Source organism: Lepisosteus oculatus, chromosome 17, assembly GCF_040954835.1.
Source record: "Lepisosteus oculatus isolate fLepOcu1 chromosome 17, fLepOcu1.hap2, whole genome shotgun sequence".
Lineage (NCBI taxonomy): Eukaryota > Metazoa > Chordata > Actinopteri > Semionotiformes > Lepisosteidae > Lepisosteus > Lepisosteus oculatus.
Window position 1 is genome coordinate 15,051,608 of NC_090712.1, and position 25,519 is coordinate 15,077,126.

The window sequence follows — 25,519 nt, forward strand, 5'->3', positions numbered from 1 at the left end:
CTGATTTCCCATCAGACTAAACATTGTGGATCTTGGATACTTATTACACTCATATGAAGAATTTAAAGATATTTTACCTGTGCTAACTTGACTTTTTCAAATGCCCAGTAATCATGAATAACTGTACTAAAAGGTTTCCAGTGCTCATTTGTTGCCTTTTGAACACTGCTCAGTATTTATATGAAAAAAAGTCATTTTTTTCAATTAAACTTCACAGTGAGGATACAGACCAACATCTACATGTTTTCAGTCTAGCTGGGCTTGTAATGACTTGAATCAGTTCGTTACTGGTGTAATTGCACCAGTTTACCACCTTCTCCCAGGTCTTTAGGTACTGGTACTTTAAAGAGACCTGGACAACCTGCAGGTACACTGGCCCTCCTGGACCAGGAGCGAGGGCCCCTGATTCAAAGATTCCTATGAAAATGAGTGTTTCCTGTCCGGGCTGGCTCACCGGTAAGCATTGTACAGGTTCCTTTTTTCATTGATGGCGAGGCAGCGGCCCTGACTGGAGCAGGGCAGAGTAAAGTTGCGGGCAGGGAACTCCATGAAGCAGTCGGCGCTGGAGGAGCAGGGCGCCTCTTCCGCACTGGCATCATCCAGGTCCGTTACCTTCAGCTCCCCATCCACCAGGACAAACTGCCGGGGCCGGAAATCCAGGAGCGTGACGGAACCCAGGGGGGAGTTGGCCAGGTAGTGCAGCAGACGCACCAGACTGAGACAGATCTGAAAGAGAAAGGCTGCCAGCTGTACTTCCAGCACAGACAGGAGGAGGAATGGGACTGGTGCCTCTTGAAGCTATGAGAGCACTCAGAGGACTGCAGCTCGCAAAGAGCAGTCAACACGCGAACTGTTGACAACCATGAAGAGGGTCAAAGACAAAGAGTACAGCGGTTATTGATGAGACTTTTTTGGAGCACTCTGAAAATCAACAATGCCAGTAAAAGATGAAGTATCTACATTATATTTGGACTACATTGGACTCATAACTAACTGATTGTGGGCGCGAGTCTCTGCTGCAGACACTGCTGTTGTACCCTGAATGAGATACTTTGCCCCAGTTGCTCCAGTCCACTCAGCTGTATAAGTGGGGAACAGCCATTACTGAGGGTAATCCCAGCAGTCACATCCAAAGGGTAATTGCCTTGCTCTCATGTGTACTTAACACAACATAAACCAGGCTGAGCTCTGGCCCAATAAACTACTAATGCTGTGGTACGGACTTTTCCTTTATCTATCTGCTCTACAGAAACCATGTATTACCGACCACCAAAAAAATAAAGGCATGTATCTCAGACAGTACATTTTCAAAATCTAGTGCTAAATAATGAGTGCTAAATAATGTTTAAAATGTCCCTAATTCTTCACCTCTCTTCACTGAGCACCTTGGTCTTGTGGTGTCTGGCCTAAGAGTTGGACTGTGCTGCTTATCTCTTCTTGGCTCTGATTCTTGTTTCTTTGGCTCCACTGCCTCCATCAGCCCATGACCACCCGACCTCCCCCTAAACAGAACAATGGTCTGTTCGCTTTTGTTCCCATCAAACAATCCAGTTTTGTTTTTTTTCTAATTAAGCTTGGCGGCTCCTTGTTGGCCTGTGAATACATTGACTCGGGAGCATCCCGCCTGATAGTTCAAAACAGACAGTTATTCTGTGCTTCGCTGTGTGGATTAAGCCTGTTCTATTGTGTCTGTGAGGCAAAGGGCTCAAGACTTGGCACACCAAGAATGACAAATATCTGTGGTTGGGAGAAAAGCGGGAGGTGGAGGGGAATTACTTTGTTAAAGGAACAGTACATGATTCACCCTATTGAAATCAGATTAGGCATCTTTTAATATACTGGGCTTTAAGAGAGACTCAGAGAGGTCAAGGAATAAATTGAGGGGAAGCTGCATTCTCAATCTCTGCTCAGCCTTGTCCAGGCTAGGGCAGCCTGGAAAGATATTTCAACACCGGCTTCAAGCAACAAAAAGGGGATTTAATATATGCAACCCTAGGAACCCTGAGTGGCTCAATGATTATGAGCACTAACTTTGAGAGCAGGTTAAACTCCACAGTTCAGTCATGTCTGGGTATTGTCACAAGCTGCCTGTGACCAGGATTCCCCAAACTTTTGCTGCCAGGATTTGGGTAGGGTTTCAGTTAATCGGGTCCTCTAGGTTTCCAGCATTCCAGTAATCCCTGACTGCAGTTTGTGGTGATGTCAGTGAGGGACGCACTGCAGCTCCAATTTATCGCTAAACCTCCTTTACGTTGCTGCAGAGCTTTGTAATTTGTGAAAACATGAATGATTCAAGGGGTGGAAGGGTGAGAGCAGCCTGTCTACACGTCCCCATTCTCCCTTTGTGCGTATGGGGGTCATTCCTGTGAGTTAAGACACAGATTCAAAGATTCAGAATGAGTGGGATATACAATAAATGATCGCCAATGTATAACAGATAAGGATCGCCAATGTAAAACCCAAAAGTTTAAAAGGCAACTATACAATGCCTGTGCTACAGATCAATTCTCGACTTTCTTTTTGTGACGGGAAAATCCACTCATATATAATAATGTATGGGAGCATGTGTCAAACACCAAGTCACTCTGACAATCATAATCTATCCACCTCTGGTTCCAAACAGACACCGTCAGAGCAGAACAGCTTAACCAAGAGCTTCGTTTAAAAATAAAGCATGAAAAGAAATCGCGTTGCCTTCCATTTGCCTGTCTGACCCCCAGTGTATATCACTCCACACAAATGTCACAATTTATTTTTATTAGTTACTGGTTTTTAGTGTGATTACTTTCTCTCCTGCTTCTTTGATAAATTTGATTTCTTGTTTGGATTGCACAAGAAGCAAAAATACCCAAATATAGCATAGACATAACAGCAAAATCTTTTAAAATATAACTAACCACATTTTAAGACCTGAACACCATATACAGCAGCTGTATGTGAAAATGCATTTTCTCCATATGATATTTAAATATTGGTTAATATAACACATTTCCCCTAACTGGTAAAAAAAAATACATAATGTTGCAATGTACAGCATTTTAGGGTTTTATGTTCTCTTACTTAATGGGACTATAATGCTTTAAAAAAACAAAGCACATATGAAAGTGAGTTCCTGTTCTAATCTAAAAAACAATGAACATCTATCTTGTTTCAATGTTTATTTTAGCTTTTTATTCAGGCTTTTTAAACAGATTGTAAAATCATTAACCCTAGACATCACCAAGAGCATATGCAACCCAACAGTAGGGAATAAGCCTACCAACATATATTCATGCATAATATTTCTACTATGAAAAACACAAAATAGGTTGTCTGCTGGATTTCGGCACAATGAAGTGAGATACGAAAGCATATTCCCAGCGGTACTGTGATATGAAAGTGTACATCAACGCACATAGGAAATGGCTGCAGACCTAAATAGGCTATTTGAAATTCACTGAATTTACAGAGCTGTTCCCTGGGGTCTATTAATGCCTCATATGAATTGCAAATGTCGGTGAAACATTTGTACACGCCACGGTTGGATGGTGAGCAGTCTCTGGATTAAGTTCAGTCTTCAATGCACTGCCACAGTCAGGCACAAGGAGGGACATTTAGAAAATAAAACAAATTCTGTTTCACACTCCATGAAGAGAAGCCATTCAGGCTCAAAGTCAAACCCTCCTTTCAACTTTCCACTGAAACACTGTCCAAAACTAGCAGCCAGTGCATTCCATTAAGCTCTGTCCACCCAGTCAAAATACTCATCTCATGTGCTCTTGGTGTATCTGGGTCAAAGCAATTTTATCCATTTTGCTTACAGCTTATATAATAGAGCGATCTCACATTAAGAGAGCCAATATCTAATATGACAGATGTGTTTGGGCTATAGCACACTCAACCTTCAATTACATAGTTATTTTGGTTCTCTTTTTTGACTGCCATTTTGTAGGCAGAAGACTATTTCCTGCACATCTCTATTTCTTTCAGTCTGTCTTGCCCTGATCAAGCAGACAGAACAACATGTTACTCCAGATCTCTACACACGGTAATATTGTGTGGTCTCTCATTCCACGCAAAGCCACGATCAAGCACCAGCGCTCTATTGCACTTTGAGTCCTGCTCTTGCAGACAGTCTGTGCCCTGCGGAGTGCACAGGCAGCCAGTGAAAGTGTGTTCCTCCGCAGACCCTGCTGGAGATTTATGTGCTGTAATGATTTCATGCTCCCAATAGCGGGACACTCCCAGGCCACAGGAAGCAATAGGAAATAATTACAGGGGCTGCGCAGCGATAAAGATCGGCAGTGGAGCTCGTATCTATCACTGTCTGTCTGCGGGGAGGAAGCAGGCTCTCGCCACAGGGCAGTGCAGGAGTCTTCCTCCCGTCGTCAGGGCCCAGCCGGGCCTTCCTGCCGCCTGTCTGTCCACTGGCTCCTCTGCACTTGCCAAACGAGAACGAAGGGCCAGTTGGATGGAGTATGTCTTGTGTCCTTGTGTGTGCTACTGTATATCCTTCCCTCCATACTTCCTTTATATTCCACCCTTGTTCTGGACTCAGTGCAACATGTCCTATCAGGTACAGCTCATATATGAAGTAATACATTCTTAATTTCTCTAAATCCTATTACTATGCAATCATAAAGGGGCATCATGTGAATCTTAAAGAAGTCAGAAAAACCTCTAAGACGCATAGCTTTTCCTTCAGTTTTATTCCCTCTGCCCCTCCTCCCATATTCAAGTTCTATTCTTGTTCAATGCAGTAATGCTTTTTCGGCATAAGTGTATTTTAAACACTTTTTTTAACATGTTCAAAAAAGGATTTAATACTTTCCAAGCATCACTACAGTCATCACAAACCAGTATAATTGGCTGGGACTGCTTTACTTACAATCATTAATCGGCATGAAGTAGGTGCATTCAAGGCAGGCAGCACAGTTAATATTTCAGATTCAAATGAGTACTGAGGGGTTTGTTTCATATCTAAAGCTTCCAGTCTGCTTTATATTGCCTACCTGCAGCTGGACACAGACAGTGGGAACAGTGCTAATGTACTACGTGTAATGACCCCAAAACAAGAAAATATACAGTGCATACAGTACATTGTGCTTAGGTTGAACTGTGAGAGGAGCACAACTTCCTCTCATGTTTAAAAAAGTTCTAAATACTAAGAAAATGTAGTTCATCCATGTGAGGGAAGTGTTTTTTCATGCCATTGCGCTCACCAAGTGCAAAATAATGCCTGGATATGTGCAAATTGTTGTTGCTCTTTTCTTCACTTCCAAAGGTTATAAAAAAATCACAGATATTAGAGCTTGCTTAATAGAATGAATGTTTTTAAATGCGAAAAAAGATTTAAATTTTAAAAGAAAACATCCACTGTTTTCGTTCAAGTGGTGTGTCAGGGGACTGTCTTTGTTGGAGACTCTGAATTGTCACACACAGCCTCCTCCATCACAGTCACACACAGAACACTGTTTACAAAGATAGGTTTTAAATACCAATAGAATGGACTTTTCTAAAGGCTGGTAACTGAATTCAAGACCCCTCCCCCAAATTATAGAATCTATAGATGAGTATTCTAACTACCATTAGTCTGTCTGTAGTCTTGACACCTAAAACTTCAGTCCTGTGGGAAGTTTCAGTCCACCCTTTTCAATGTGTTATCCCTATAATTGAATAGCACGCGTTTGTTTCATGTTCAAATATGTTGTTTGAGTTTTCTTTTGAAGAGAAAAGGTGTGCACAAAATGTCAGGCAGGGCAGCACTCAGGCATGGTTAGGAACAGAGGCACTTACAGACAGAATTACACGATGACAAATGCAAGCAGGCGGGTAAGCACACAGACAAGCAGACACATGCACACAAATCAAACCAAAATCAGTTTCAGGACTAACAGACTGTTGAAATGGTCATTCAACAACAGATTAACTGGCTGGCGGACTGAGGGACAGAACAGCAACGTATACAGACAAGCAGGCAGATGCTGTCCCAAGCTCTGTGTATTACTTACTCTGAATCTCTCCTCCCAGGAAGTCTGCAGCAGTTGGATCATCTCCAGAGGGCTGCCCAACTCTGTGATGGCTGTCAGAGTGTCACTTATGTCATTGCTGTCGTGGTAACAGTAGCCGTACAGCTGCAGAGACAAGGAAGTGGCCAGCGGTCAGAGATCCGGTTCATAACTCAACCCACCAACCCACAAGCTTGCACTGATACACCCATTCAACGTCTGCACCCCTATCAGCTATGAAAACACCAAACCAATAAGAATATAAACTGGGTTTGGTCATAGCAACAAGGATCAAAGGAGGTGCAGGCTGAGAGTCAAGTGCTGAAAAAAACTCTGTTTTTTTGTGTATTGTATTGTATCATATATATATATATGTTGTATTATATATATGTGCCATTCTGATCAAAGTAAATAAAAATGCTTCTGGGGCTGTATAGCTGTTTTCCACAGAACGCAACTTCTATAGACGTTCCAGTGTCAGAATGCTTATTTACTTTCCCCATACATTTCCTGGCAATCATTCACAAGAAATATTTCCATAAGCTAATTTGCCAGAATAACTAGTAAGTATGGAAAATAATGAATTTAAACAAATTTACAACAAAGAAACTCTTGTAAAGCACTGCACAGTACATCCAAGGAGTATTAAAATAAAAAAACAGGAGAAAGCATATGACAGAAAATCTTATTTATACTCCTGAAAATATAATTTTACTAATAATATTGGTAAGTTATTTAAATATAAACAGGAAAGGTTCATGTTTATAGATTATTATCATTCTTGTTAATGGAGCATTTATTAAAACAATATCAAAGCAAGGACTTCAAAAAAATTCTAAGAGTGACCAACAAGTATACACAACAGAATAAATATTACTCTTATTTTATGTGCATATGGAACCCATAAAGTAAGGTCTTTTTAATATAACAGAGAATAATGCCTACCCAGGCAATACCAAGAAATCTAAATATACATGTTTGTAGATAAATTACATACCACAGTGGTACTAAATAATTATATTTAAGAGAACACTCATCAGGCCACATTATTGTACTCACTCCTTCTCGAGCTCCTTTATGTCAGAATTTCTATTAAAATGTTCAAAGTATTGTCTGGGCCTAGTCCACACACTATATATAATATATTATAATAAATATAATCTAATATAATCTTGTTATATTTGCAATCAACACTCGGAGTCTCCAGGATAGGGTAAAAACAATTCATTTATAACCAAATTGTGTTTTTACTGAACACACATTTGTAATAAACCTGGAAGCTCTATAAAATTAACATTTCAATCTCTCAATTATTTATTCTCACTTTGCTGTAATTGACAAAGCTGTATTTTTCCATGGTTTAATCTGAAATATTTGCATTCATAAATTAGCAACAATGTTACTGATTCCTGAAAATCAAATCTTTATACAAATTACATCTTAATCCAACAGCAATAATCTGGAACAAATGTGTTTATAGTACAATATACTACAGAGGCTGCTTATTGCATCAGATATTGAATGTATCAAACTCAACAGCCTGAACTGCAGCACACCAGGGACTGTGCAGAGACTTCAGCTTGGCTGAGGAGGAGGGTCTTACTAAAATAAAGTTGTTTCCAACCCTGTAAATTGTATCTTGTTGTTGTGTTTTTCATGTTTGGACAACCAGGCAACTGGGTGGAGTGAGACAGGGTTTTATTTTGGTGTGTTTTTCGTTTTATTGCTACCTTAAATAAATTGCTTGTGCCTTAGAAATGTGTCAGGCAAACATGGGTGTGAGGCAGGGGAAAGCTCTGTGTGACAGTGCTGACATCACCTCTTCATCCAGACTGAATCAGAGCCTTTCCTCTGGCCAGGGAAACTACTGCAGAAGATGGGTCCAATTAGCTAATTAAATCTAAATTAACTGATTACAGTGTAGATGGAATGACAACCTGAGGTTTAGTGGATGGCTGGCCTTAAAGTGGTAATCAACCAGGAGACAATGACACTGTTGAAGGCAGGAGCACAGCCAAATTCCTGACCAGGTGACCAGAGAGAAGCAGCCAAACAGCAGGATACGGAGGTTTTAGAAACAAAGGCTGGGCTGCCAAGCGTGTGGGCTGAGAGTGATTAAATCTGGGAAGGCATGCTGGCAGGGAGCTGCTGTGCTGTGCTGTGCTGTGGTCACAGCAGGCCCGGCAGAAGAGTGCTTTCAGCTTCATCAACGGCTGCTGCTCCGCACGCATTTAAACAAATGCCGAGGCAGAAACGGAGTTTTTAAAACGAAATTCGCAAAAGCCCTGCCATCCTCACATCCCAATGTGCACTTATAAGACAGAAAACCCCAAAAAGGGTTTATCCACAAGCTTGTCCATCTGGTCTCTGCACCGACTTGACCATACTAACCAACTCTGAAACTGTGTGTTTCAGCATGCTGACCAAAAGTAACACATGGCAGCTTCTAGCACCTCTCCATATCAGTTTGCACTCCTTGCAGGCCTTAAGCATTCTTCTACAGTAAGTTTCATCATGTAATACATCTTTAGACGTTCAGGTTTGTGAGTATACTAGCAACGGACCTGCTGCTTTTAGTATTTCTTGTAAATTAAAGGTGAAGATTAATATAAAATGCTTTCTGAGCTTTGTATGCATTTATTGTCAAAGAACAGGCTGCTATTTGTCTAGATTGAAATCAGTCAGGCTGCTGATATTTGTGTTCTCTAATGGAGGTTGTACAGCTGTCCTGTGGAGGACACGGCTGTTCTGTAACCTTGTGCCATTGCTTGCTTTTTAAAGGGACAAATTCTGTACGTTTCCTTTTTCTGCATTAATACATTATACATTGTTTTGTAAAATGTTTGTTTTCAAATACCTTCTTTAGCCTGGTTAAGAACTCTTGACCTGTGGGTCTGCTTTTAAGGACTAGATGTTTAAGGATGCTTATGTCTAAAAATCAGGAATTGTAACCCATAGTGCCCTACATACAGTAGGAGTGTATTGCCTTGCTTATAGCATCTACACAACTGAGGTTACCATCTTCATCAAATAATGAGCTACCTCTTTGAGGCCAATCACTTTCCATTTCAATAGGCTGTGCCTGCATCCAAGCTGAGCTATGGTACAGCCAAAGTTTATATTTACTTTTGTTTCTATTTATTTGGTGCATTTTTAAATCCAAAGAGGCACTCTGGCATCTCCTCCTGTGAATCCCCAGAATTTAGGATTTACAAGATCAACACAAAGATCCAGCTTTTTATCAATTAGTAGATAGCTCTCAAGATTTGCTATGCTTATAGCCCCAATGCAGAAATAAACCTAAGACAAACCATGAACAATTAGTCCCAATAGGCAGGTTTTCCATAAGCAACATAAGCTATCCTGATTTACTACATACAGATAAAGGGATTAATTTGCCACTTAAAGTGTACAATCGCATCTTGAAAAATAAACAAGAGCTTCTCGGCAAGGAGAAAGCAACAAAAACAAAATAATTTGTTTTAAAAAAGAGAGGGTGAAACTGCAGGAGGTGAGCTAAGTGTGAAAAATTCAATCTTCTTAAAAGAACTCATCATAACAGGAAACCCTGGCAACATCCTTGTTCTTGACAAGAAACGGTGAGTCAGCACCAGGCTGTGCTGGTTATGAGGAACATTGTGGAGCTGAGAAGCTGCTCAACAAGGAAGGCAGTCAGGTATCTCAGAAACAGCTAGGAAGAGTAGAACAAATTCTGCCTCTAGGTGCAACACATCCAAACGAAACACCCCATCAATATTCACCAAACATCTGTGCTCTGTGTTGTACATTAACAAACCCACACTGTACAAAACATTTATGTGTCTGACATTATTAATACATAAATAAACTCATGGCAAGGTAAAGCTGGCTGTTACCCCAAGGCACTTTTTAATGAGAAGGTTCTGGCAGGAAATCAAAATAGGAATAGAAGCGGACGTGTTTGTTCAGAGCAGAGAATCAAACGTCTGCCTGTGAACTTGTGTGCCCAGAGTTGCACAGTGTAAACTCCACCAGAAATTAATGGGGGGCACTTCAGATTAACAGCAAGATTTTCTTGAAGGACAGAATAAGGACTTGTCTATAAAATATACAAAATTATTTTACTTTTTTAATACTGCACGTTTGCCTTGAAAGGTTCTAGAATAGTGAATAAGCCCTGTTTTGAACACTTTGAAAGTGTTCAAAATACTTTAAAAGAAATATAGTTGATAACATTAATTGAAGGAAATGTGCATTGCACAGTCCTGCAACGAGTATGCTTATCAGTTGAATTATTAGCTCTTTTTTGTTCAATGTTTAACCATTAATTTTAAATGCATACTGTACTTTACAGTGTTTGCCCTACTTTGTACATTGACTGCTGTGAATATATTAAATAGCTTTCATGACAAATTGAATTCAAATCAATACAGCCTCCTGTGATTCATGTGTAAAGAGCAAATACTGTCATTAACTTTTTAATGAAATACAATGAAGGTTTAATTAAATCCATAATGGGTTTTGTGTAATTACTTGACAAAAAATAGTAACTACATTTGTGCAAAAGGATACGGGTTTGTATATTTGGTAAAAGAATTAAGCCATAAGGGCTGACTGTTGATGACAGCTGTTGAACTATTTGTTGTTTTGAACTTGTTTGCACCTCTCTTCTGCCCAGATTTTGATCAAGTGTTTGAAGTTCTGGAAGAAACACTGGAAACAAAGTCTGTTTTCCAGTGCAGGACAACAGAGTTGAGGTAGCTGGCCACCTTTCAAAATAGATTTACAAAGCCAAGATAGCAGTGAAAGGAGTTTTTTTCAGATGTGAGAATCATTAACACTTATGCACAGTGGGAATGGATTTTTTTCTGTACAGGAATGAAACAGAAAATGAGTCACAAAAATTGGGACAGGGATATACACCCATAAAAGTATTAAAGTGCCAAACACCCTAAAGATACAGTCAAATTCTAAGGATAACAAAATGTAAAATTCCAGGACAGGAGCAAAATGAAAAAAAATCAGCAATCTGTTCAAAAAAATAACACAGACTTTAACCTTGATTTGACTTTGGAAAGTTGCTGTTCTTGCTGCAAGATGGTATTGCACAATTAAACTTTGAATGTCTTTGCATAAAAACTGAAGTGATTAAGCACTCTTAGGAAAGGTGATCCGACATTCTGGTGTATTTTTTTTTTTCGTTTCCTTCCCGTAGAAGGCTGGGGTTAAAAGTGTTAACCCTGCCTTAATTGTGCCCAGTGGCTGCCTTATCTACCACCCCAGAGTGGCCTTCATTCTAACACATCAAGGACTGGCCAGTTTTTCATTAACACAACCTGGTTATTTATTATCACACTGGCTGATATAATTGGATTCGCATATTTGTACAAACCAAGAAAATAAAGACTCTGTGGGCTAATAAGAGGGACTGAAAAATATAAGTTTATGACTCTCACCGTAAATACCAGAGCATGATGCCATTACCCTGAGCTAAGTCTTCTGTTATGTATTTTATAAATAAAATTCTCTGTTCTCCTTTGAGCATTCGATGTTTTTATTTATAGGCATGGATAATTTGAATTATTTGTCTTTAAAGTATCATTTATAGTCACTGTTACACACAATCAGGCTATTTTTTAATCTTCAAAATGTGCTTTATCTCTCTTTCGCCTTTTCTCCGAGCTCCCAAGATCTGTACTGTATGTGGTTGTTTTTTGTATCTCTTACTACTTTTTTGTGCTATTCTGTCTGGAGAAAACCAAAACGGCTCGAAATAAAACATACCATGGATAAAATAAGGTTGTGGGCATTTCTCCTCCATTACACGTTTCGCTAAAAATGTTATCCATTACAACTGCTTCAAAATATTTGCTGATTTTATGAACATACAATTCATCGTGAAAAAAACTGCTTATCTTCACTTTAAAACCTTTCCCCATTAGATCTGAACTGTACTGTTCACTTCAAAAGCACAGTGTTATTTGTTGTTGTCTTTTAATTTTGCTTTATTTCAAGTACAGCTGTAGGGGAGCCTATCTGATACGTTGCAAGCGCACTGAGAAGAGTTGCTACTCTGAACTTCAAGCACAGTAAATTGGGGTCTCAGCCATGTCTTTGCCCACACAGATTTGTTCCCAGCAGACATTTATCTCATTCTCAGATCAGTACAAGCCTGTTTTCCTTGACGAGAATTGATCTTGTTCACACTGTGAGTCACAGGAAAGAAAAAAATGAAGACCGACTTCGAGCAGCGTGCTGGGTTAAGATACGTGCCCCTGCACACCTCCACATTTTGGACTCACAATAATAATCCGTGTGTTTATATAGCAGGTGTGCCTGTTACAACGTTGGAAAAATTCTCCAGAAAGGAAACCATAACTGCCACGAAACATTACAAAACCGTGGCAGTATTTAAAACTTCCACACTGTTGTGGAAACCTGGAAAACAATTAAAGGTGTCTGGCTATTGTAAAAAAAATGAAGCTTTTTCAAGCTTGCGAACAAAACTTGGTTTTTGCATATGCTGTTAAACTATTGAAAACACATGAAAGTACGGTTCACTGGCTTCGAATCTTTCCTGTCAATCTTTAACTGTTCCAGTATAACAAGAGGATACTAAAAAGACTACAATTTGATGCTGTCTGTGCTATCACAAAGATTGTTCTGTGATTCGTTTGAATTCCAATATTCCACAGCAATAAGACAGTGTAGAGCTCCAGACAAAATTTTCCGAGCCTCCATTCCATTTCCTCTGATGAATACGTGGCAGTGAGTTTAAGCTATGAGATCTGAGGATGGAAATGCAAAAAGCAAATCAATGATGCTGCGCCAGGTCTGAGTGCTGAGGCCCAAGAGATAAGCACCACAGTCTCTCTGCTCTTTTTATAGCAAAGATGCCCACGTTTGTTTGTGCTTCTGACCCCATTAATGCTTCTTAATTACTCAGATTTGTGTATTAAATTAACATAATTTGAACTCAAGTACAAAAATGTTACAAGACAATTCTGAGGTTGTTTCAGGCTTTCTTTTACTAAATAACACATCTAAGGTATTTGCCAGACTTGTAATATGTTGCATGATGCTCCTTGATCAAGCTTAAGATAGTAGGTCTGACAAGGAAAGGGTACTGGTGCACCATCAATATCCTGATGTTGGATTTTTTTTTTCCAAACATACAGGGTCTAGCATCCACATCCATAATGGCTCAGCAACTGCACGCAGTTTGAAATTTTTAAAAATTCTTGAATGACATAAAACACAAAAAACATCAGGACTCCGGTCTGCAAATAAGTCGATTACGACACCAATGAAAACAGAAGAGCATCTGCTGCTGTACGATATTTATAAAAATAGACTCATCAAAGTGCATTCTACTATGTAGGACAAAGCAGCAGGCCAGATGACACTTCTCTGCTCTTTACACTACTGAAAAGCCCTCCTGTAATTTCAGAAATGAAGCCCTCGGTACACACTGTTCCTGATGCTCACCGCACTAATGTTGGATAAAAAGGAAGAAATTGCTAACTAATTTCTCAAGTGTTGTCTCTCTGTTCCTCTGCTACCCCATACCCATAGAAGTATAATTTGATGGAAATAATCTGCATACATATGTATGCTTTCTGTGTTTTACATATAGGTCCATGTCCTGTGTTATCATATTGTGTCTTGACACGTTTAAACAACTCTTTAAACTTTTAATACAAAATGTGTTGCAAACTTTAACAGTATGTATAATATACACACATGATTTTGTCCTGGTATTACTGTTCTTTTGTTAATTTAATATCATTGTGTGTTTTATGAAATGTGTTTTTTTTGTTACTGATTTCTCTCTCATTTTTCAGAGACATGCGCATATATCACAGAGATCTTTTACAAACGGCTGGCGAAATGAAGCCTTCTCCTTTAGCACAATCTGTTCATAAAATTAAATAAATTTTGTCAAACTTAGCAAATTCTTCATAATTTTCAACAACAGTAATAAAGTTATTTAAAATCCAAATGAAGACTCTGTTACTCCTATAAATCTTAATTAATTGAATCGGCAATTACTTTTAATGTATCACACATAAAATTCCTCATCCTATCTTCAAATAAACAGCTCCCTGGAGTATTCTACTGCTAAAGACAGGACCTTAAAAATATATTTTTTGCTCTTAGTTACAATATTTTTAGTTGCATTAACAGTCCTGCACAGACCTAGTGTAGAAATGGCAGGACAACGCCTTTTCTGGTAATATCTAACAGAGCTGTATATTGACATTTCTGGCAAGATACCCTTTTAAAGACAAATTTAATGGAAAATATTTTTGATGATGCAAAAGCATAGATCAAATGCAGTATTTTAATTTTCTTATTGATTTGCAATGTATGTGGTTTATTGGTGGTAGACTAACACTATATTTGTTGTCAAATGGCTCAGTGATTTTTTTTAATATTGAAAATTAAATCTATACTATTTAAGCGCATTGCAAAATAAAATGTTTCCCATGTCTGATAATGTAAGAATGACCATAACATTTTCTCCCTTCACGATAATTAGCATGCCTGTGCCTGGTGCTGAAATCTTTTTACACTGACCAGAGACGAACCTGCATTAATGTTGGTGCACTGTCTATTTCCTTTAGCAAAGAAATATCATGAATTTAAAAACGAGCGTTGCTCTATTTCAAATAGTTCTTAATTCCTAACAGAACCTGCAGAGACAGATTTATCTTCTTTTCCCTGCAAAGCTCTGTACTCCTGCCTCCCTACGACCTGCTAACTCCATTTGAAGGAGACTTGCGTGGGCTGAATTTATATCAACCGAAAAGAGCTCAGTACTGACCAATTAGAGGTCGCCCATGCTAGTCTTTTGACGGAACTCCTAATTAGAGGGCTCACTAAAGGCGCGTTAGAAAAAGCCTTTGTACCGAAAATGCACAATTAGCTTTGGAGCACAGCATCGTGCTTTTGTGAAATTCAGATCTCAAACGTAGACCCGATTGTCTGTCTTTGGCTGAAGAGCTTTAATGGTTTTGATCGGTGCTTATTGATGTGTTTCTTTGTATTCTGTATCTTCGAATAAGTCGAAAATTCCCCCCCAAATAAATAATATGTCAAACACGCTGGCTAGATTACAGAAATCCACTTGCATAATAGTTTGTTTATGAAAGTACTGATTCAGGTTTTTTTTTGTTCAAATAAAATCTATATATTCTGGTATCTAATGGTTGAAGATGTCTCTTCTTTTCAGAAACTCTTACCACAGGTCTTTACTGCTATGCATAAAAATATTTACACGGACGCACCTACGATTATGTATATGGCAACCATTGAGCCCAAAAGAATACGGTTTACCGTCGGGCAATAATTCAGTCCGACGTTGAACTGCCATTCCAGTTTAACTGCCACTTTTGAGTCGTTGATTGTTCTCGTGTGACCTCCTGCTCATCATGTGCCTGTTCCCTAAATTAATATAGACGTTGGTTTTAAAAAAGAACACAGACTGTCTGTCTTGTCTTAACTCATTTCTGAAAAAAATGTCAGTGCTTTCCATAACTTCCAAACCACAATTTATTTAAAATTTGTTATTTAACTTTCACCTTCAGGTAGCTCTTGCAATTTTAATTGAGCTGCCAATATGAGTTTGGAAGAATAAAATCGGTACCATTTTCTGCGACTATATCTCAGCAGAAATAAGATCAAGTTAAAAAGAAAAGATTCCCCACTCAGTTATAAACATATCTGGTTTCGGTTTTCATTTCAGCCGTATAGAATATAGTCAGTTCAATTGAGATATTTGAATAATCTAAAGGGGTGCGCTGTTCCTAATTTGTATTAACAAGAAGGGAAAATAAAAATGTTAGAATTTCGGAAATGCTCTCCTCTGTTGTTTACAAGACTTGATTATTGATTTCCCAAAGGACCAGGCGCTACAGAACTTCACTAAAGCAAATAAACTCGAGACAGACCAGAGCCTGCTACCCAGGTCTCCTCCGCGGCTTGAACTTTGTAGCAAACTCGGTTTGGGAAGGTCAGCGTAAAATCACTATTATAAAGAAAAAATGTCAAAATACAAATGTTAACCGCAAGGATAAACCTCGCTTTCCACAATGGTAAAAACAATTCTTCAGTGGTAAGCGTTACAATATACAGTAATCAGTTTTGAAACAAAACATCGAGTCAGTGGCATGTCAACAGGGGAAACTAAAAAATTAAATGTAAAATGTGATAATAAATCTCTCAATGCACTTAGACAAATGCACAATTCGGCGTTAAAGGTTAACAGTTTGTGTTAATATAAACACGCATGGTGTAAATTTTAACAACTGGGGGCTGTCTTTTATGAAGCCATTTAAAAATAATGTGCATTGGGTAATGGTTTCTTCGGGTGAGTGAATGATTTATGTAGTAAGATACTTCCTGTGTTAAAGGATTAAGATGAGATGAATTTAGAATAATATGCAGTATTTGGTGTCCGACCACGGAAACCAAGGTTTCTATCGACACGACTTCCAATTAGTACGAGCGCACCTTGAGGAATTGACTTATTCTCTCAAAACGCTGTGATCCAATAAACCCCGTCTTAATAACTTAGCTTTCACTGAAACAGCAGAACCGAAAACAAAAGCTTAAGAGAGCGAACAGATTTCTGCTCAAGAGGGGAAAATGTTAGGTGGCCTTTGTAAGTTCACCGTGACACTGTCGTATTTGTAACATTTCATCTAAAACCCCGGACAATAACGCGCGCACTGTGCACTTTAGGAATACATTTGTTCATCGCTACGAATTTGTGTGCGATTACGATTATGCGCGAAGTCTTGTTTACCTTCAAGATGTTAGGGTGTTGCAGTCTCTGCAGCAGAGTCATCTCCTTGATAATTTTGTAGGACGCCAATCGGTAACAGTTCCCGGGCGAGGCGTATTTCTTCACGCAGTTTTCCATGTCGTGCCCCCCGAAATCTACGGATTTCAAAGCCACGGAAAAGCTTTCGTTCAGGGCCACCTTGTAGACGGCTTTGGTATAGCCCGAACCCAGATACTGCACGTTTGTTGCACTGTCTATGCTGCTGCAGCCCAGCATCTGTCGACTGTTAACACTGTTCATTTTCAGGTCGAAATCAACCTGGGTTCTCGCGTATAAGGATGCTGAGGATGAAGAGCCGCGGTGGTGCGGTTCCGTGTATCTGTTATTCAGTCTTTCCGTTGCTCGGCTTTGCTCCGAAGAGCTGCGCGGCGCCAGGTCCATCAACCGCCGTCTTTCCAGAGTGCGAACGGGGTTCCCCGACCCCGGCGGCGGTGGCCAGTTCTGGCGGTACCGAAGAACCTCGTCGTACCTCTCCTGGATCTGCTGCAGGAGATCGCGGTGCTGGCTGCTAGCCGTGGGCTCTCTATTCATATAGGCACCAGGCGGAGCAGCGGGGTCCCTCAAATTAAGATCCCTGCTTCCCGCGACGTGCTGCTGCTCCTGGTAGTAGCGCTGCACTCTGTTGCTGTTGTTCCGATGGCGATCGAACCCCGGGATAAAGAGCAGATTCATCAGGGTGCCCAGAAAAAAGGAGAAACAAAACCCAGCCGCCACAGCAATCTTCCTCCGCTTCATTGTGATCGGCTTTATTTTCAGCAGCCGTATTCTTTTCTGTCCGTTTCTATTCCCCCCACGCCTTCCACCTCTGTAGCTGCAGCAGATGTTCAGTTGTGCAATCAAAAGGGTTGATTTTGACAGCTCTGAGGTATCCCGATGGTGCGAAGGATGCAGAATGCGCGCAGCTCAGGTCTTCATTTTGTATTTGTGTGTGAAGAAGTCGCGCAGGTCCAGGATCCACCCCATATAAGGCTGATCATTATGACACTTGCCTCCGATGCCTGACTGCACACTCCGCTACTACTGCTATAGAATAGGCGCATTAGCCAAGGTCCGGTCTTTCAGTGAAAGCCCTTGAGCGACTGAGCACGGGTGACGTCAGTTGATCTACAGCTCAGGGTTTCTCTCACAGCCTCTGCGCCGCCCTGGACGCTGTAGTTCTTTCGCGGCAAGCCTCGCACACGCGAGCGCAGAAGCGCGGGCGAGAAAAGACCACAACTCCCGGAGTGCAAGGAGGCGCGGCGGCTTGCGCGGTGCTCGCCAACCAGCAGCGGCAGGGCGGGTCTCGGAGGGGTTGTGTAGTCCTGGCAGCCTCAAATCCTGCTGGCACGCGCAAGGTGTGAGCTGGAGCTGCGGCGGGGCGCGGGGACGGTGCTCGCGCCGTTGTCAGGCTCTCCTGCGGGCTGTTGGGTCGAGCGCGTTTATTAGCCAGACGCACATTTTATAGACATTTACTCTCTGCGGTTGCGAGTGTTGCGAATCCCTTCTCATCTGTCAGAATTGCAGGAATGAGAACGTTAAGGGTTGCGAGCAAATGAATTCTGTACACGGCCAGTGCAGTATGCACCAAAATAAAATCTACCGTTACTGTGAATAAAACAGACGTTGTAATTTTACAGTGCATTTATATGTTGAGAGGTTTCTTTTCGTTTGTTACAGTAATACCCTTTGTTAACGTATTAAAATTGTTGTATACATTTTCCTGAAATTATGGTTTCTGTTAAAAATGGAATTGAGTATTTTGTGGGTTTTTTAAGGAAAAGTGTTCGAATAATAGTCCGTTATGTCTTTATAGAAGTATAATTTCAACGAAACTCGCAGTGCAACTGTTTTTCACCACACTGGTATTCTGCCACAGGAACACCTCTATTTGATATAATTTTATTATATTGTATCTAATCCTTTTATATGAAACGAGTTAAAACGCAGTTCTCTTCAGAGTTAAGGACTTTTCGATCAATTATGTAAAACATGATCGCAATGGTGAGAAGAGTTGGTTCTTAACGTTTCAGTATGTTTCAGACATCTTTCTCAAAGATGACTAGCAGATAACTTGTACTGAACGAGTTCAAGCGTTCATATTATATGAATTCAAACAATCTGTGTTCCCATTACAGTCTTTTTTGCTGTCACTACAGCAAGGATTGAACGAAATAAATGATCCATATATTTCTGTCACGCATGCTGATTTATGCCTATTTTTAAATACGGAATAATATCTGTCATATTTACTTCTTACAGGGTAAATGGCCTCCCCGTTCAATAGCTAAACCACAAATCACGTCCGCGACACGGGGAGCCCCTTTGCCTGCTCGAGTTGTGAATTGTGGAGCTAAATGCCAATGACATGGCTATCCATCAAATCCACATTACCATGCTGTTAGCAGCTAATTAACAAATACAATCAACCTGAAAACTCTACAAACAGACCTGGGACAGCGGGAGGCAGTAATGAAGAGAAGCTTGGAGCGAAAGGGAAGTATTTATACAAGGGCACGAACTCATACTTGCTAAACAGTGATGATTAGGCGTGGGGTAATTTAGTGAAATAAACATTAAAGTGCAAGAGTTAAAACCAATAGAAACGTGAATACACATCCTTTAATGCTATATATAGGCTATGAAATACATTTCAATTAATCAGAATTCAATTTTTTTCACTCTCTGCGTTTACAATTCCTACTACAAAAAACACATTTTAATCCACAGGAAGAAACCAATTTTATTTATTCAGATGTAAGGTTCTCTGCGTCAGTTTCTGTTCAGTTAAGGTATGTGATTATGTAATCTGCTGCATTTTACATATTATTATGCATATTGTCCTATAATGTCACCCTTGATTTGGATACTTAGTAAATGGGTATAACCAAATATAAGCTATATTCTTCAGTTCAAAAAATAGTTTTCTTCAAGAAATCACAGACCGTACATTATCTTACTTTTGAAACTGTGGTTTTTGCTTTTCTTTTTTTGGAAAGTGCACGCAAGGAAAATAACCTACAGTTAATTTTGGAGATCGCCTTAAAACCGACCTGTAAAAATTATGTGGAACCGATGAATCGCAGATTGCGAGAGACAAGCGGTTTCCCAGCTCAAGGAAGCAGTTTAGCAAACTGGGACTGTCATAATGCTGTCCACAAATAATTAAAATGACGCTACAGATTCCTAAAAACTTAATATAGCCCTAACGGGTTACTAAACACCGGCTGAGACACGGGCTGCAGGTCCTAGCACATTGTTATCATAGTTGGAAGGACTCCTGTCACTTTAAGTCTTGCTTTATTGCTTCTTAAATACCCTAGTCAGCAGAATGATTTTGAGAAAGTTTTGAGAACAGGACAGGCGCGGTAATGCCGAGAAGGATGGAGCTCCATCTTCCGGGCGTTAGGATTTCTGAGCAATATCCAGTATCGTACCAAACTATTTTGCTAAATTAAATAGACTTTTACCCCACCCCTAACGTCTATAGAAACTAACGTTTAGAACAGGGGTCTCCGGCTCTGTTAGTGGAGGGCCTAATTTCATTCGGTTTTATACATGCTTGTAATAAAATTTTAGTAACCATCTGTAAAATAGCTTAACGAAATCCTTAGTCTAAGGACATAATGAGGTAAATTGCTTAATTCACAGTTAATGTTGGATTAAACATCCGAAGACCACAGGGCCCCGAGTTTGAAACCACTGATTTATACGAAGATGAAAAATTAGAATTTGTATGACGGATTCTAACATAACAGCATAAAATCTTAAACTCCCAAACTTGCAAATATAAGAGATTGGGTTGGGGTTATAATAACCAGTAATTTACAATGCAAACCACCAAAGCAGTTTTCCGTGAGTGTTATGTTAAGTGTCTGGTTTACATTATAATGGATAATGAGATCTCTCAGGAGCATCGTTTATTCTGTATGCTTATTGTAATGGTTATTTAAGACATTTCCCAAACAAGGAAACAAGAATTGCTGTGGCGGCAGCCTTCGTACAATTATACATCAGTCCAGAAACAGAAATACGGTTTAATAATGTCTTCAAAATCATCTCCATAAAAATTTCAACGTTTACAACCAGTCCTTCTCGATATTTACTTACAGTGCGATGTTTGTCCATATTAAAAACAGTTTATCATGAAATCGCTTTCTCTAAAAGGAATAAAATAAAGAGGAAATTAAATATATCTATTTCATGTGCTGTATACGGGCACGCCACTGTTTCTTAAATTTACAGCTAAAAGCTAGAAGCAGCTAAAAGGGCATTTGCATTGAACTGCTTCGGGTGGGTTGGACAGCCCTACTGGAGGTTTAATTAAGATTTTGGAGAGCAAATAGACATTAATCCGTGTTAAATTAGTCTCATTTTCTTGGAGATTTTAACTGACAATGGAGTAAACATGGCTTTCTTGGAACACCGCGATGGAAGAAGCTGATCTCTTTTAAAAGCACGTTTTACATCTGAATCAGACCTCCGGGGGGTGACGGGGTAAACCGGCTTGGAAGAAACCAGGGCGTTTCGGATTTTAAGGGGATTACTGCGATACAAGAGGACTGAGAGGACCGTCCTGGTGTGCATCATCCCGCTGCATCGCGCTCTGCGGGCAGCGCTGGAGTTTAATGACTTATTTAATCCTGTTATGTGGTGCACTGAAAGGCGTCCTTTCTAACTCTCATACATATTTATTAAATAGATAAGATCGACAAACGTGTGTCTTTACAGTGCATTAGGAAAGAGACCGATCAATTAGTTTAACAATATATTACCCGTGTACAGTATACCGACCGACTGGAAGGACCTCGCCTATAAATCTACTAAATCTACAGGTTCTGTGACCGAAAACATTTTTTCCCTTTAAATCTTTAGATACTTTAAATGGCCAAAACTAAAATGTGTATGTTTTTCTTTTTAATTTGAATCCCATTTGGACACGTATGATATCAAGCATTAATGTGTCAGATTTGACTAAACGATGCAATAAATACAATCATACTTGTTTCAGGTTAAATGGAATATTAGCCCGTTTTGTTTAGTTCAGGGACGTCTGTCTATATACTTTGTATGAAATAGATGTGCCTGAAACCGTTTTTTTAATACTTTTGGCCCTGGATTGAGTGGAACATTGACACATTTTCAGAACTAAATCTGTTCATTGTCACAGATACTGATAAAGTTGAAACAAAATGTATCTAATGGTTACAGTTTCTTTGGTCTATACACGTGCGTATTAGAAACACTATAGTCAGCTTTTGAAGAAAGTTGTTTCACTATTTTTTAGTGAACTGATTTTTTTAAATGAATGCTGTTCTGAAAGCTTCACGTTACAGGAGAACACCCTCTCTGCTTACCCTCACAAGCACAGATAATCAATCCAGATCTGTTTCCAAACAAAGACTTTGAATTCAGAGGATGTTCTGTTAAGTGTTCACGTTGTTAACGTGACTCACTGTGACATACTGTACAGTGGAAAAAGTGCTGAGAAATTAATGGAAAACTTTGGCAACCTCTTCAATAAAGCAGATGATGAGAATTTTACAGTAAGGCAAATTATTTAAATTTTGTCCTTTGCTTAAAAGGGGGACTTTTAATTCTCCCAAAAAATATATATTTGACTATTGTACCAGACATTAACTTTTTTACCTTGAAAAACAAATGACATAATAATATAAAAAAAGATTACAAACAAGTGGAAGACTTGTAAACTTACATTTTATGTGCCTTTTGTCCACTACCATCCCCACTGTTCTGTCCCTATCCCAGATTACAGTGTAACCTGGTTCAAGTGGTTAAATTGTTTCGCTTTCTGTTTTTCCCTTTCCAAAATGATATATTCCGCTTATCTACAGTACTTAGGGGTGTTGAACTGATATCCAGAAAAATCATTCTTCTAAATCTATGATTACCCTTAGGATTGGCCTAGCTTTAAATAATTATCAAAATAAATTCTCAGTGTCATAAGAAATTTAATATCTATCAATGAATCTGATCGTAATGTTCTTCTGTTACAGTTAACAACCTGTGCTCGCATCATCAGTCTCTTGCTAATCAGAAACTTAATAAGGGTCTTTTTTCCAGGCATGTGTTGGAGTTTGCATTTTATAAAACATAAATCACAGCCAGAATGAATACAAATTGGTGAAATTTCCTAAACCCTTTTCTTACATTATATGTCATTTTTCCAGTTTCGATCTATGTGAATAAAGTTTGAGTATGATCAAACAAAAATTTGCACTGGAGTAAATAAACGGTTTATGATGAAAATCATGAACAATGCACTAAACAAAACAAATCTACAAATGCAACACAAGATTACTTGCTGACACAAAAGTGATATGTGCATTGGAGAAATTCATACTATTTAAAAAACATAGTTTTGAAAAATTTAATGTAATTGGTTCAGGAATTTAAAAATGTCTAGCACACTTATATTCTAAAATTAAACAAAATATGTAATAACATATTGCTAAAATGTTATTGCTATTGTCCTTTTTCTCATAGCAATTCTACCAGCAGTCATGGGAGATGCTGCCTTGTGTTTCTTTGGGGTTCTTGTAGAACAGTGAACCTTTTGTAAAGGGATCCATTCTCAGGTCTGGACAGGAAACCTACGGCTGAGTTGATCAGTTCTTCGGTTTTCCCATGAACGTAAGGTTGTATTCAAATCTACCTGATCTACTGTTTTCTAATTGTGGGGCCAACTTGTGCCTGTAGCAGGATGATTATTTATGTAAAAGAAGCCACACGTTCCTGTTCTGTGGATTGTTCATCGCTCAAAAATTGTATCTTTGGAATCTTCTGGTTGCAGTCACAGAAACAAAAGTTTGCCTTATAGTTTTATCCACTCCTGATAATGTTAAAATGTGAATTTTCTCAATTTTTGTCTTAAAGGAATATTTAAAAGTTGTAAACGTTCGCCACTCATGGTGTCCTAATCCCAGCTGTTATGTTTCTTTTATGTGGTGCTCAGCTATAGCATGCCATTCATACTTGAGAATGGTGGCATCGTCATCTGTTAGGCCCTAATGCCACTGCAGTCCAGTTAGTAGGGCGGCGCTGCAGGATTCTACAGCACAGTGATAAAATGTGAGTACTGCCCTCGTTAAATAAAGAGTGTTTGCTTTTCTGAGGAGGTCAAGTAGAGACATTTCACTGCTTACTGCTGGCAAACAGAAGGCTTAGAGACTCTATAGGGAAGTCATGAGTGCTACTGAACTGGTACACTGACAGCCTTGTATTGTACCAGATAGCCTGGTTGTTCGACGATCCAAAGCAAACCAATATGAATATATTTGTTAGTGTTGCTTATTTCCAGGATTTCTAAAATCAGAAAAATCTAAAGCCCACATCTGTTACAGATGAGGAAAAGGCAGGGTGTTGTTTGGAATAATAATATACTGTAGAGCAACAGAGCAGGCCTCAAAAGCAAGATGCAGATGTAATTTATGGGCAAGACCTATAACTGCAATGCAGACACAATAAAACTTAAACAATTCCATATCAGTACAGTAGGGAATCCATATCTGAGTGATCATATTGCAAGGTCTAGACTTGATTATAACTGTATAGATGAAAACATTGGATTTTGTTAAATATTATTTGACTGTCTACTAATGCAAAATAAATTGTGTGTGTCACCTTATACCTAGATAATGATCACACCAGGCATCTCTCTGAGCTCATCTAGCTACTGTATGCATGTCTATAACAAACACAAACAAGGCATTGTGTTCTTGGACCATTATTGTGCTGTACTTTAAGACAATGCTGCCAGATTGCAGTTATCACCAGTTAAACAATTGTAACATGCATATATAATCATTTTGTATTGTCTGCTTTACTTTAACAAAATATTTGTACTAATGATTATTTAACTTCTTGCTTCAACATACCTGTATTGTCTAAAATTAAGAACATAAGAACTTCAAATCAATTGTGTATTTGATTGGTCACCTCTTGTTTGCAAAATGTCTTGTTGTCGTAGGCATGTTTTTAAACAAGAGAAAACCTTTCAGTCTATCTAGTTCATTTAGCTTTTAGTTATTAATTAATCCAAGATCTCATCCAGCCGTTTCTTGAAATAAGACAGGGTGCCAGTTTCAAAAGTGTGTCTGGGCAGCTTGTTCTAGACCCTTACAACCTTTTGTGTAATAACGTGCTTCTTCTTCTTGGTTTTAAACCATCTTCCCAAATTTTATTTTAAGAACGTAAGAAAGGTTATCTGGCTCATTTTTGTCAAGAATGTCCTGAACTTTACACAATGAAATTGAACTCCCTCCTCTCTGTGTCAGCGCTGGGTGGGAAACCCATCTACAGATGGTTACAATAAGAGATGTCTAATAAACACGGCCCCAAGGGTCAGCCAAGGTCAGTATATCTCTGTGTAATATAATTTCATAGTGGCAGCCAGGCAGAAAATTGTATACCCATTTTACAGTTTATCAGAGGTATTTTTGCCAGTTCCTTTCGTATAACAACATTAAAAGAGAAGCTGTGATTATAAGAGATCACTCCTGTGATACTGTCACTTTTCCCCTGGCTTGGCTGTGTTAAATGGGGGGCCCTTGTAAACAGCCTGTCAGCCCCCTCACTGCTCCTCGCTTAACTTTATCTGACTGAGTAATTGCTCGCTTGTTTTATGTATCAATTACCTTCAAACCACAAGACTTTCTTTTCCTCCCTCACTGGGCAGTCAGCCTGCATTTCCTTGAATTGCCCTCAG

General features: G+C 39.2%; 1 protein-coding gene across 1 annotated transcript in view; it reads right to left on the reverse strand.

Moving 5' to 3' along the window:
- Window positions 1-17,890, reverse strand: part of pkdcca (protein kinase domain containing, cytoplasmic a) — a 30,194-nt gene extending 12,304 nt beyond the window's left edge. The window contains exons 1-3 of the mRNA XM_015363246.2: window positions 16,777-17,890; window positions 5,991-6,113; window positions 455-726 (exon numbers count right to left, since the gene is read on the reverse strand). Of these exons, the coding sequence (XP_015218732.1) occupies window positions 455-726; window positions 5,991-6,113; window positions 16,777-17,550 (1,169 nt within the window). The 5' untranslated portion in view covers window positions 17,551-17,890. The remainder of the gene's footprint in view (window positions 1-454; window positions 727-5,990; window positions 6,114-16,776) is intronic.
- Between the last annotated feature and the right edge of the window lie 7,629 nt (window positions 17,891-25,519).